Source organism: Astatotilapia calliptera, chromosome 7 (genome assembly GCF_964374335.1).
Source record: "Astatotilapia calliptera chromosome 7, fAstCal68.1, whole genome shotgun sequence".
NCBI lineage: Eukaryota > Metazoa > Chordata > Actinopteri > Cichliformes > Cichlidae > Astatotilapia > Astatotilapia calliptera.
The window spans coordinates 13211834-13226503 of NC_137428.1; the positions used below are offsets into that span (position 1 = coordinate 13211834).

The window sequence follows — 14670 nt, forward strand, 5'->3', positions numbered from 1 at the left end:
TGAAGCCTTGCCTCAAGCCAGGCAAGCTGACCTAGGCTAGATTCAAAGCTGTTTTTAGCTGTCTCCTTCCTAAGCTCCAAATGAACCTAATTAACCATGCAACCCTCCCCCGGATCAATCTAGAAAGAAAATTAAATGATGAAATCCAAAAGTTTGTCCAAATATTAATTTACATCACTGCCTTGACTCCTTTCTAAACACCTTGTCCATTCTACTCGCAGCTAAATGAGCTGTACATGTCCAAGGGCATGTGAGGAATGCTAGTTTGTTTCAGTGGAATTACACTGAGCAGAAGCAGAAGCAACATCTCCAAAGTTATAAGATTTAAAGGGCCTCTCAGTATTATAATGTACAAGCTGTCATCCATCTAGATTGTCCATGCTTGTGCAAGAGTGGGTGGCAACATGTCATCCCAGCCCAGATGTTAGTAGATACCATAACACAACATAACAGGTCCCGAAAACTTAAATGGGTCATAGAGAGGACTTACAGTGGATAATATCCTTCTCCTTGTGAGAGGTTTGCTCTTAAATGTTATTTAAACACTCAATGCTCTCTCTACTGGCAAGTTTTCACTGTCCAAATCCAAGTCCTTAACCTTTGATCTCTCCTGCTGAGGTATGGTAGCAAGCATAACTCGTCTGTTACTAATCTGTTGCTTGTTGGTGAACTTAAAGCCTCCTTAAGCACAGAGAGGACCAAATGCTTGAAGCTGCCTCCTCTTCAGAACCAATAGTGACAAGACAATCATCTACATAAAAACCACATAGAAGAGTGACTACAACCTCTAGTCTGAATTGCTGCCTGTTATCCTCTGTGCATTTCTCCAAAACAAAACTTACACAGTTTGGAAATGAGGTGCCTGCAAATCTGTACTGCCATTCTGCATTCTAACTGACCTGGTGTTGATGAACATTAAGGTAGAGTGAACATGGATCAGATTTAAGGCTAAAATGTTGGGTTCTGACTGAGTCAGCATCTTAACATCTGCATGGGAGAGCCACAGGGCCACCAGAGAAATAACAGGTCCAAGTCAGCTGTTGGTACTTTGATCTGACCCGTGCTCACCTCTTTATAGTTGTCAATGCCAGGTATGGTAAACAGGTGAATACAACTACCTTGCTCCTATAATGACGACACAGGAACAACACCAACACAGGGATATCAGATATACCTACTAATTAGACACATTATAACTCTAACATGCACTTTTGAAAACTTTACCAATGGTTTTTAATTTTTCTGTGTTCATTTGTTTTTAAATTTCCCAGCATCTTTTACATCCCATTGGGGTACATTGCCATGATAACATAGACTGCAGGCCTAACTTCCTCTAGAGCAATGAAATTATGATCCATTAATTCTCTGTCTCACCATTCTTGGAAGATTCCTTAGACCTTACTGGATGGTTAGCATGAGGCTCTAAAGTACATTTCTCAAAAATAAATAAATAAATAAATAAATAAATGACAACACTTGATCATTACAGTATAACACAAAGCCAACTTCAGGGGTAATAATCTTTCCAGTTATGAAGCATAGGTCAATGTGAATCAATTTCACCCGCTTTGAAAATGATAGTGACTGCTGATGTCCTGGAAATGCAACAACAAAACAATCCCAAAAGTACTTGTCACTTTTTAGGCTCCTTTTTATCTGTTAGAGCTGCAATTTGCAGATAAGTGTTAACAATTAAGACCATGTTTTTAGGAAGAAGTAGCAGTTTTACACTGTTTACAATGTTGTTATAATAAGTTAGATGTGGCAAAGCATCATAAAAAATTAATAAAACTGTCTAGAAAATTACATCAAAACTATAAGACCAGCAGTAGTAGCGTGTAAAAAGCCACAAACTGAACTGACTTTTGTAGGATGATATTTAAAAAAAATTAAAGGTCATGGCCACATAACACTTAACCTAGGACCAACCAACAGAAGTTTACTTTCCAAGCTAAATATTCAGTTGCAAAAATAGCATCTTATATAATGTAAAATGAAAATTATAATCTTTTCGCTACCCTGGGGAAGATGCTGACCTTTTTCCATGCTTCCTGGGTGGGAGACAAGACATGAAGAGCAAAAAGTACCTCCATGAGGGAAAAAAGTGACGGGAGAAAAGAAACAATCAAAACAAACACAACAACAAACTCTTTCAGGTGGTGTGAGCAATGGTCCAGTTAGCCAGCTCTAGGTTTCTTATAAACTTTCTAGAGCAAATGAGTCATTACTTAGGTCACATTTACTTACATGGCTGACTTTTTTATTGTCAGCTATATACACACAAGGCAGCAGCACAGTATTATTCTTGGTTAGATGCTCAGCATGAAGTTCCTCCTCCCACAGACAACAGTGTTTTAAAAACTTCTTCATGGAGATGACAAGAGCCATGAAGGCAACATTTATCTTCAGTATAATTGCTACCAATTTCTACTACCTTAGCTTTATAGAGAACACCTAAAGTCCAGCTCTTCATTCTGTTAATGTAGTAAAATCTTTCTGTCGTGATGGGTCCAAAATGCTTGATGATTCAATGGCAACAGATCTACCGTGTCACTTCTCTCTGCAGTGGCAATAAAACGTCTTTATTCAGCAGGTCTCTTCCTCCAAAGAAGCTTTAATAGAATGGACGAAACTGACTAATACCACTTTCACCCCTCACAAATGAAGCTAAAGTGGTTTATTGCACCATGCACTAGGGCTTGCTGTTATATGTTATAGAATATATATATATATATATATATATATATATATATATATATATATATATATATATATATGTATAAATAAACTTCAGCAACTGTAGTTTCAAAGAAGACAATCACTAGAGCCCTGGACGAGAGTGAACTATAAGGGTGCAGACGTCTGCAGAAGACACAGCTTCAAGCCAGTACGCGAAGGACAACCTGGAGACCGATTTTGCATACTGGAAGTGCATTCTTAGGTGAGATGAGAAGAAATTATTGCGTTTTTTGCCTATACAGATGCTGCCATGTTTATAGAAAGAAGAGAGAGGTTTCACTCCCATAGTGAAACACACTAGTATTATGCTGTAGGGATGCTTCAGTGCATCTGGAAATGGGAATCTTGTCAGTGTGGAAGAAATCATGAAGACAGAAGGATATGTAAAGATTTTGAATGAAAACTTCCAGCAGTCAGCAGGAAAACTGGGTCTGAGTTGTTGCTTAATCTACCAAATTGCTAACGACCCAAAACATACACTGCTCCTGATAAAGAGCTATCTCCAGAAGATCAAAGGTCCATAACGCCTTTCCCTAAAAATTAGTTTGGCAATTAGCTTAACTTTAATGTGTGTTGGACCATATGTTCTCAACTAGTGTGAAGCATGCAAGGAGTTTTGCAACTATGTTTCCAGCTAATGAAAACACATTTTAAAATACCACATTACTCTTAATTAAAAACAAAAAGGTTTTCATTAGTCACTTACATGCAAGTTTTTGTTATTTAGCTTTTGCTTGTTCTAATGACACCATCAAAGACTACCCATGTATAAATATTTTTGTATAAATATTAAATATATACGCAAGACAAGAAGACTGCTGTCTGGGGACTCCTGTCTCTACTACCCAGAGTTCTCAACTATACAGCTACAGTGACATTACACAGGAACAACTATTTATACTGAAACAGAAAATCACCAGAGTCCTTAAATAGGTGAATTTATAACTTAACTGGAAGACTTACCTGGGAATGCTTAGAAACCCAGTGGCGCAGCACATTGAGAACTCTGTTAGTAGCAGCTCTGCGGATGATGAATTCTTTGTCACAGGCTTTCTCAGAATTGTTAAAACCTAGAAGGACAAAACAGAGATCATGGCCATTAAAGATGTTATGTCAGGCAACATTTATTATTTTGGTATCAAGAAAATTTTCATGGTCCTTTCAGGGTTTGGCTTTCATTTTAATGTTAAGTTACTAGCACTACTCAACCTACTCATAAATGTGTATATGTATATGTGTGTGTGTGTGTGTGTGTGTGTGTGTGTGTGTGGTGTGTGTATTTTTTTTAATACATATTTATTTTTGGCTCTTAGCTTTTACTGACAATAAAGCAGAGGGAATGACATGCAGTAAATTTCCCAGGGCAGAGTTGAACCTGCACCTGTCCAGTAGGTAGCCTTATAACATATAAGTGGTCCATTCAACTAAATGAGCTATATCCGCACCAAAACAGCAGAATTATTTACAAAAAATGGAGAAGACAATAAATCATAAAGTGTTGCTAAAGTTTACAAGGTGCAAAGGTTAATACTGGTGCCACTTGTAAGAAATTAATAATAAGCCTTAGGGCGTCTGGGGATTCCCTAGGGACGTTTTCCCTGGAGGGCCTAACCCGGGGGATGTGGCCATGACCTAGTTAGGGGCTCTGGTGGCTCTTAGATGGTGCTTTCCTTGTGGCTGCGTACAGCGGAGATGGGGGAGGGTCTGTGCTGGCGGACGTTGGTTACTGGCCTGGTAGCCTGGCTGCCCCTGGGTGGGTCCGGGATGGGCGGGGAGGCTTGGGGGTCTGGGGGTGCTCCGCCCCTGGTCTGGGGCTCTGGCTGGGCCTTGGGGGCTTGGGTCCTGGCTGTTGTGTTGCCGGAGCTGTGGGTGGGTGGGTGCAGGGGGTTCAGCCCCAGTGCAGGGGACCTCTGGTGCATCGGCCCAACTACGGGGCTCTCTAACTGGTGGGGAGGCTGTTATATCTTTGCAGGTGGTCTCCTCTCTACAGGAGCTCACTCTGCAGGTGGGGGAGATATATAGGAGAGGTAGAGAATGAACTCAACCTGGGTGTCTATTGTCTTGTGTAGTTTGGGAGATGATTGGATGATGGGGTGGGTGCAGTTTTCTCTGGGGTGGAGTCGGGTGGGCTGCCCCGGACTCTGTGGGGCTGGGCGGTGCTGCTGCTGCAGGCCCCGGTCCGGATGGGCCTGGGCCCCCTTGCCCTGGTGGGTTCCAGAGTGTGGGGGTGCCTACTGGGGTCAGCAGGGGAGCTGGCCCCAGTAGGCCGCTTGCCCCTCCCTTTCTTCCCTCCCCATCCTCAGCTGCCTCCCTCTTCCCGCTCTACCACACCCACACACACACGCAGGGCTTGGGGTGCAGGTATGTCACCAGGGTGCAGGGGAGGTACTCCCCCTCTGTCCCCTTCTGTCCGCCTGTGCCTCAATTTTATTCTGCAACCTAGACATCCACATTACTCACACTCTCACATAACACATACATATAGGGCCTTAGGGGTGGGCACGTTTTATAGCATCCAGAGGATGGTCGGTGTACTCCAACCCACCTCTGGCGCTGGTGCCCTACCCTCAATTTTAAATGCATATAGACACTGAGGGTTTTCGGGAGGAGCCGTGCTGCTCTCTGATAGGAAGCTAGTACCATGCTCTCCTGTGTTTTAAATGCACTTTAGAACAGCACACAGCAGCACTACATATGAGCGGGCGGAGGGAGGTTTGGGGTCTTCACTCACCCCGGTTCTGTTAGCCGTCAGGGCTGGGGGGCTGGGAGGAGGTGCTGGCCTCAGACTGGGGTCTGGGATGTGGGGCCTCCCTGCTACTGCAGATAAGGAGGTGGTCCGCTTGCCTCCACCCCAGAGAGAAGGGTTACATCTCCTGGGTCTAGGTGCAGCTTGCACCTCTGAGGGCGGGGGTACCTGGACCTGGGATATAGAGTATGTTTGGGGAGTGTGACTGTCTGTGCAGTGTCTATTTGTGTCTGTCTACACGTTGGGTGAGTGCCGAGTATTTGGTTGTGTATATGGGGGTGGCAATGCACGTTTGTGTCCGCGTGCGCCTGTTCGTCTGTGTCTATATGTCAGGTTGGGTCTTAGACTCAACCTCTATGGGTACATCTCAGGCCCTCCAAAGTACGGAGGCCTATCTCCCCTCACCACACTCCCTGCCGGTGGCTGATGCCCTCAGACGTTGGTGTGTTGGTGGTTCTTGTTGACTGGGGCTGGGCGCTCATGTATGTACCGGCTCACTCCTGGTGGCCGACTGGCGGGGCCTGGCGCCTGTGGCCCGGCTGGACCCTTTCCGGGGGGTGGGGTGCCCTCGGGCCTCTGGGCCGGAAGCTCGGTCCTCTCTGGCACAGCTGGCTGCCGGCAGAGCCCGCGGGCACGCCACTGCAACCCCCTCTGGCCTCTGCTCCGTAGCTGCTGGGTGACCTCTCGTTTGGGGCTCTACTCAGCTCTTCCCAGGAGGGTGGCACGGTTCCCCCCCTTTGGTGGTCCTCCTCGGGTCCTCGTACTCTGGGGCCTCTGGATGTCTGGGGCCTGGATCTCCTCCATACCTGCTTCATGCCCTGGGGGACGGGGCTATGGCTCCCCACACTCCCTAGCAGATCGTTACATGGAGAAACCTTTGGAATACAAGCATGCTGATCCACACAGGTGTACCCACGGGTGTTCACAGACGTGGACTACACCTTTCTTGGCTGCTGCCTCAAAGCACATTGTGCGCTGTCTATCTTGCGTGCTGCACAATAGCGTTTAATATTTAGTATTAAACTGTTATCTACTGCTAGCTAGTTTATTGTGATGGTGCTGTATTTATTATGTTGCTCTTTTTTGTTTGTTTTCGCTTCTGTTTTTTTTTCTCCATACAGGTGATCCAGGTGTTTTGTTTGTTTTTCTTTCTTTCTTCCCCCCTTTCTCACTGTCTCTTCTCCCCTTTGGTTTTCTTTCTCTCCCTCTCTTTCTTTCATTCTTTCTCCCTGTCCTATCTCCCTGTCATTTCTGTCCCGTTTGTAGCAACCGAAAATAAAATAAAATAAATACATAATTATAATAAAGGTCAATAAAATGAACCAATATGGCAAGGCCATGATGATCCACTTGGTAAAATAAATCCGCTTGGCATCTTTCTTGGCCTTAAGACAACAATTCTGATGGCTAAAGATCCAAACGGGACAACAAAAAAAGAAAAAAAGAAATTAATAATAAGCCACTAAAACAACAACAACATTTCCAGTTATATATATTTTTTCTTGGACTCTAATAGAGTAGCTTTGCATGATTCATTTATTGATGCATATTTGTCTTATACTGGGCCTTGGTGAAGCTCCTCAACTTTCTAAAGCAGGGGTCTCAAACTTAAATGAGCTGTGGGCCACTGCTGACACTGTCATCTTTATTGCTCAAGTAGTACAAAAAGCAAACAAACAAACAAGAAAACACCCACAAATATTTCAACAAACAACAAACAAATCCTCCCTAACAAAAAGTAACGGGCTAAATTGCATTATTTTTCTTCATGTCAATGTACGGGCCATGAGCAGAGGTGATGTGGGCCATGAGTTTGAGACCCTTGGTCTAATGGAAACAGTTTATTTCGATTTTCTGCCTCCAAAAAATTAGGTTTTGAAAACTAGGTAGCCACATCAGTGTCTGACTTCACAAATGCACTTCTGGAAAAATCGTCAAAAATCCCCATAAACACTCTCTTTAACCTTGTGGGAAGCCATCCCAGAATTGCTGAGGCTACTATAGCTGCAAAACATGGGTCGATATCATATGAAATCCTATGGATTCAGAATGGGATATCACTGAAGTTCATGAGGGTGTGAAGTCAGACCAGTGAATATTTTTGGCAGGATAGTGTTTCTACTTTCCGTGACATCATAAAGAGCCAGAGTAGGAAAAAAAACTCCCTCAAAATGCCTGAGTTTGTTTCCTGAGCTTTGGGCTCACAGAGTTTCTTTACAATCATATTTATCTCATAATTTGGAACCCTGGGAATGGAATATGAGCATTCACCAGTGTAACAGTATATACATGTCAAAAAACAAACAAAGGCATAGTACTATTAAAAATGGAAGAGTATTAGAACTTTGAGACTTTTACAATCAAATACATCATCACAACAAGGCGACTGCACATACATTTTAACTAATAAAAGTTTGTAAATATAGGCTTTTAGCTACTGTTTTTAAAATCCTGATGGAGTCCCGAGACAAATAAATAGGGTCAACAATTTCAATATCCTCTGAATCAAAGTTTTTTTTTTACCTTCTGTATAACATTCTTGAGTACAAGAGTAGAAGCTGTGAATTTCTAAGCACTAACATTTTTGCAGCAGATGATTTGAGCCCATCATTACATCTAGCAACCTCTTAATATTAATTTAAATGACACCAAAGCAACAGTTCCCTTCCTCTGGTGTGCATCTTTGGATCTTGATGAGTTGACATGCTCACCCTGGGAGCTGCTATGTCCAGCAGCAGCAGTGGCGATTGCAAAAGCTGAAGCTGGTGACATAGAGCAGCGAGAGGTCTCCCCTGATGTAACTGCAAGGAGTCAAAAACATTAAAAAACAGCAAGAAAAAGAGAGCCTGCTCGCTTTACACAGTCTGTTATAAATAATGTGTAAATATGTTTGTGTTATTGGTAATCATCATATTATGAGGACAAATCTGTTTACATAGTCATCTCATGTGAAAGTTGTTTGGCATGGGGACAAAAAAGAAAGTCACCAAAAATAAAATTATTAAACAAATATAAGTGGTGTTGTGAAGGTACCTGTGGGGTTTCCACAGCTCTTCACACACAGTACCAGCATACACCAGCAACCAGTATAATGAGCAATCAAACCTCAAATCAGGAAAAAAATTACTATAACTATAAAATTACAATAGAAGTGTAACTGGTAGGGGTTACACCTCTATTGTCAGCCACCTTGACCATTAAAAAGGGTCTGCCTCAGCTGCCATGCTGCCATACTCAGATCCCAACATTTTTGAAACATCTTGCTGCCATAAAATTTAAGATAAGCTAATATTTTTCATGAAATAATGAAATGAATCAGTTTCAACAAATATATTTTCTATGCTGCACCATGAAAAAATAAAACCATGTTTAGTGTACTCATTGTTTTCCATGCCTCTAGAGATTTAGAAAATTGTGTGTGTGTGTGTGTGTGTGTGTGTGTGTGTGTGTATTTGGTACCTCCCGATTGACGGTAACGGAGATGCCTCGGTGTTGAAGGCGAGCGGCAGGGGGATGTGTCACCTGGCTCACTGGTAGCTGGTGACTCAGGAATGAATTTGTCCAGGGATACTGACTCCAGGACAGCTGTTAAGGAATATACTGCATGTAACATCTGAAACAAGTATTGGAGCATTTTTTAATGAGTATACAGTACTGAGGGTAGAAAACAATCACGTGGGAGTGTAAAACACACAGAGAACAAAAGTAACTTAAAATATTATTAGGGACTATCGAGCACATGCTGAAAATAAGCCATCTCCTATCTAAGATTAACAAGTTAACTGAGCCGCCAAGCAATCCCAAGTGACATGGACCAAACACAACCCCAATTACTGTTACACTGGTAACCTAGTCTCTTAACCCTTTGAGATCGGGTGGCTGTAGCTCAGGTGGCAGAGCAGGTCAGCCACTAATCAGAAAGTCGGTGGTTCGATCCCAGGCTGCCTCCTAGCTGCATGCCAAATATCCTTGGGCAAGATACTAACCCCATGTTTGCCTACTGGTGGTGGTCAGAGGGCCCGGTGGCGCCAGTGTCCGGCAGCCTCGCCTCTGTCAGTGCGCCCCAGGGCAGCTGTGGCTACAATGTAGCTTGCCATCGCCAGTGTGTGAATGGGTGAATGACTGAATGTAGTGTGAAGCGCTTTGGGGTCCTTAGGGACTAGAAAAGCACTATACAAATGCAGGCCATTTACCATTTATCTATGATGACATAGATTTCAAAGGCCCTAACTGTACTCTAAACATACATTTAGGAGAAACTTTTTTGAAAAAGAAATGTGTGTACTTTATGATGTGCATCAGAATGATTTCTTTCTTTGCTGCCTGACTCCTAAGACTGGGGAAAACAATGTAAGAAAAACCAAAAATGATATTCTGATTAACAGGGATAATGAGGGGATTAACAGCTTGAACCTAGTCATGACAGTACTGAAGTTTGTGTTGTCTCTGATACAAAACGTTTCCTAGTCCCTAAGACCCCCCCCCCCTCTTCCCCCCTTGTTCTGCTCTGCAGTGTTAGTAATCTTTTCAAGGCAGCATATAAACCTGTTCTCTGCCTGCTGCAGGTTCAGGATAGAATGGTCCTCCAGTTTGCAGTGAAACCCCAGAGCAGAACAAGGACAGTCATGGCCACCTATAATCCAAGACACTGGAACATGGGTCAAGAGACTGTAGAGGCAGTTAAGTGACATCAAAGACCACCAAAAAAAATTGCTGTGTGACCCAGTGTTTTGAGTTTCCTTGTATTTTGATATTCGTTGTTTATGTTTTAGTCTCATTTAGTTAGCTAAAGCTCATTCTATTTTGCTTAGGTTGCCATGTTAGTTCTTTGTTTATTAGGTTCCCCTTGTATCTTCACCCCCTGTGTTTAAGTCTCCCTAACCGTTCATGTGTTTCAGTCTTTGTCTCCCATCTCCTCCTCTTGTTTACACGTTTTCCCCTTGTGACCCATTCCTTCTGTCATTTGTTTCCCCCCCAGTCATCTTGTTCTGTTTGTGCTTATGTCCCTGTGTCATCTCCAGCCCCTTTTTCCCTCTGTATGTTTTTACAGTGTTCATGTTCCTTGTCTGTGCACCATGTTAAGTCCGCGTCTTAGCCTGTCATGCGTTTCATGTCTGCGTGTCCTATGTTGTCAAGCTCATGTCATGTCATGTCATGTCATGTCATAAAACAGGAATATAACGGGTTATGTTCCTGTTTTAGTTTGAAGAGTTGTGGTGTCCCATGTTCATTCTGTTTAGTTTCACTTCCCCTGTGGTGTCATTATTCTAATCAGCTCCATGTGTTTCTACTAAGTTTAGTTTTGCATCAGTTTAGCTTGCCCCTTCGTTTGCACCTTTTTATTAGCCTCAATAAACAGCTTGCCTTTTGTTAATTCAAGTGACGTTCCACATTCCGTTTTGTCTGCATTTGGGTCCATTATTCCCTCAACACACAGTCAGCTTCCGCCTGGCTGTGACAAAAAAAAGCAACCTGCCTGCTGGTAGGGAAAAACTAGATATAACAAGGCCAGTGGCTTACTGGTTTGCTGTAAAAATAAAAGTGAAGGTTTACAAAATAAAAGTGTGAGGACTGTCTACTAGTAAATTGATCATGGTCTCAGACAACCCTAAAATGCTAAACATGCTAAACCATTAATATACACCCCCCCCCCCCCCCCTTCCACCCACCCACCCAAGAAAAGTCTACATGGAAAACACTTTGATGGTAGGAAAAAAAAACATGTCTGCATTAATTGTACAGCTCTACATATCTTTTGTGACAGTTTAAAGAAATCGTACCAACAGTTAGAAAATTATAATTGTTATTATTTTTAATCTAAAAGGCTCCACAGATAACTAAGCTATGTATTCAAAAAAGAAAGCAACCTTCAAATGAACACCAGACAGAGTGTTCATGTGAATGATTGAACTTGTGGATTACAAGCTGCTCTTCTGACTGCTATTGGACTTTGGAGAGGGTCAATAGCAAAGTAGAAAGCTCTCTTTATCTCCTTATTGTCATTCTCTTCCTTGTTGTTTGTTAGAGAGTTTCTGATCTAATGCTTCAGTGCTGTTTTTATAGTGAGCAGGCTGTCAGCTGTGGCCAGATGGTGATGTAAGAGCACGATTATTCCTGTGTTGGGTAATGGTGACCCATTTATGTCTTTCACTGAGTCTGTTTAGGTGGGCAAGCCTTATCAGGAATAAATGAATGATTAGAGGAGAAAAAGTTCATTAGAGGAGAAAAATGTAAGACTACTTCTGAAACAGATGATACAAATTTTTAAACATACTTGTTTTTAATGTATTATTTTATACTAGTTGACTCTCAGGCATGTGCTTACAAATGTGTTGATATAGGGGTCTCACAGAGTGTGACTCATATGTCTTTGTATTGCAGATACCCACCCCTGCGGAAGCTGCGCCTCAGCTTCCCACAGAAGGCATCAATGCGAGGCGGCTCTCCACTGGCATCCTCCCCTGCAGCTGGACTCAGCTCTGGGGAACTAGGACCACGGCTGAGATCCAGCGGTGCCTTGGTGGAGACAGGGGGTGGTGAGGATACCCCAGAGGCCTGGGGGAGGCTAGGAGACCTTGTGGCGGTGGGTGGAGGGGAGGAAAAGCCAGAGGGCGCTCTGGTAGAGCCAGGTGGAGGAGAGGCAATGGATGGGCTGTGACTAGAGGTTGGGGAGTTGGCTGCAGAAGAGGAACGAGTGGTGGACAGGTCTAGGGCTCCTGTTTTCACACTGATAGGGGAGTTCAGGGAGAGCTTTCGGCAATGCACAGGGGAAGCGGTACGAGAGGGGATGGACAGAGGAGGAGGAGAGGAAAACTTGCGGCACAGCCTTGGCGATTTGTTGTTCAAAGGGTCAGTTCCCCACACGCCCTGGTTGGTTGCAAAGAAGAGCTCCAGGGATCTAAGAGAAAGGAAACTAGCTGATGTGCAGTGCTTGACAAGAACACACTCAAATGATTCATCAGTCCTACTGAGGGTCTTTACTTGGACTGGTCCAGTGCAAGTTGTGTGATCTTCAGACTGTAGTCAGGACAGAGTGACATGATGGACAGACGGTCACATGAATGTTGCTCAATTCTGGGGCAGTGACAGAACAAAAAGAGCATGGAAAAAGGAAGGAATGAGGAGGATGAAAGGAGCAACACAAAATGTGGAAATGGAAAGACGTGCTGCAGGCAGCTATACGTGCTAAACATGAAGGGGGGGAAATACATAGAGGATTCATGAATATTTGGATGCCTGTTACAAATGATGACATGTACCTTACAGGTATGGAGGTGAACGGCTTCTTATAGATGTCAGCCAGCTTGTCGATGACCACAGTAGCTGTGGTGAAGATCCTGTAAGTGTGGAGGAATGTGTTGAGGAAATCTATGGAGAGGAAGCGCAGGTCTGTCAGACGCTCTAGCAAGCGCTCCACACTGGCGTATCGGATCTGCGGGACTTTGCAGGAGTTGAGCGTTTTTGAGAAGCAAATGTCAACATCGTCTTTATGCAGTCGAGCATCAGACCTTCAGAAAGAAAATACCACAGTCAGGTTAAATCAGAATGTTTAGGGGGGTGTCTTTGCTTAGGCTGCTGCCCCCGCGACCCGGCCCCGGATAAAGCGGATGAAGATGGATGGATGGATGGATGTTTAGGGGGGTTAATCAGCCATAGTGTTGTGCAGCCCTGGTGTTCTCCCATATGCAGCTGCACAGACTGACTTTTTCCACCAGAAAAACACCCAGCATGTAGCAGCAGCTTAAACCATATATTATCTTTCATAGGATCTGTAGTTGATAATATATGTGCTGCTTTTGAGAGATGACAAGCTGTTCTGTTTGTTCAGAAGTTGGAAGAGAAAGAAAACTTAGATGTGCCTAAAGACCCCATAACAACTGCCAAGACACTAGTGAGTAATTTAGCCAAGTTGGGAATTGTAGTTTTGAAGAAGACTATCTCTAGAACCCTGCACAGGAAGGGAGAGGAGAGACCATCAAATCTGTATCTGCTTGGCAGATTTGTCAAAGAAGAATAAGCTGGGATTGCTCAGGAGACGTGTGAGACTTCTTGAAAACTACAACAGATGCTGCAGGCTGTTCTCCAGCATTTCTGGTAAAATTTCCATTCACTGAATATTAAAACAGTTAGATGATGAAAACAAAACGGAACACTAAAGCATATATTTTAACGAATAACTTTTTTATTAATGTCCATACCTAATATTCATCTTAACCTGGGTTGTTAGGTCATGTCACCCACGGCACTGACAATGACCACGGATGGTATAACAGAGGACTAAGTCAGGCACATAGGATTTTATGTAGAACAGTCGAAGGGAGTCATACTTAGTGCTATCAGGAGGTGAGGTGAAGGAAGGCCAGACATTACAGCAGAGGTGAAAGTTCAGAGGAAGACATGCCAGATTTTGAGGACAGTGAGCTTGGGCAAAATGAAAACCTCCTAGGTTGATATGGACAAGGACAGCTCTGGAAGATAAGAGTGTGTGAATTGGAATTAACAAGTTCTTATTTCCCTTTCTAAACATGTCTAAAACCTTCAGAGCCCTAGACTGCAACCTGGGTGCCTCAAAAACTGGTCTTCTCCAGAGTGTTTCACCTTCCAGTTCTAATGTCTGGCCTTCCTTCACAACATCTCTTGACAGCTCTGGGTCTGGGTCTCCTACCACAATTTCACCCTTTCCTCTATTACCCTATTTCTGAAATCCTACCAAAACAAAGTTTAGGCTCTCAAATTGAAGAAACAATCAGATTTTTAGCAATAGAATCACAATATCTGAAAACGATGATCACTTAAAAAAAAAAAACTGCAATTCCTGTTATTGTTAAAACAGAGTTCATATGCGTTGGTACCCCAACCCCCACAAATGTGGCATCAATAGAAAGCCCAGGATGTCCTCTTGAGGATGTTAAGAATATACTACATGATGACGTGAAAGTCTGGTTCATCCCATATTCTATTTCAATTGTCATTGCAAATCTTAAGAAATCAGGAATGGTTCAAAACTTTAGCACAGTACTGTTAATTTAAAGATACAACATCTCACTGCTAGATTCTGTAAGATTGCAAACTGCAGTCAACAAAGTATAGGCTTTTCCCCCTATAAAACTGGCTCTGGTAAATCTTTGTGAAAGAAGTCCAATATGAGTCAATGACTCAGTTAAGTTCACTTCCATTCAGTGGTA

At 43.1% G+C, this 14670-nt stretch overlaps 1 protein-coding gene across 9 annotated transcripts in view; it reads right to left on the reverse strand.

Moving 5' to 3' along the window:
* rasgrf2a (Ras protein-specific guanine nucleotide-releasing factor 2a) overlaps positions 1 to 14670 on the reverse strand; it is a 51107-nt gene that overhangs the window by 6807 nt on the left and 29630 nt on the right. The window contains exons 14-20 of one of the 9 annotated variants that reach the window (XR_013909950.1): positions 12745 to 12993; positions 12467 to 12559; positions 11875 to 12383; positions 8945 to 9070; positions 8197 to 8286; positions 5976 to 6335; positions 3703 to 3809 (exon numbers count right to left, since the gene is read on the reverse strand). Coding sequence is in view for 7 of the 9 variants with exons in the window: in XM_080303483.1 (XP_080159609.1) it covers positions 5980 to 6335; positions 8197 to 8286; positions 8945 to 9070; positions 11875 to 12383; positions 12467 to 12559; positions 12745 to 12993 (1423 nt within the window). In the remaining 2 variants the exon portion in view is untranslated. Of the gene's footprint in view, positions 1 to 2036; positions 2052 to 3702; positions 6336 to 8196; positions 8287 to 8944; positions 9071 to 11874; positions 12384 to 12466; positions 12560 to 12744; positions 12994 to 14670 lie in introns of those variants that run through there. The other 8 variants (XM_080303479.1, XR_013909949.1, XM_080303481.1 and 5 more) reach the window with 8 other exon arrangements.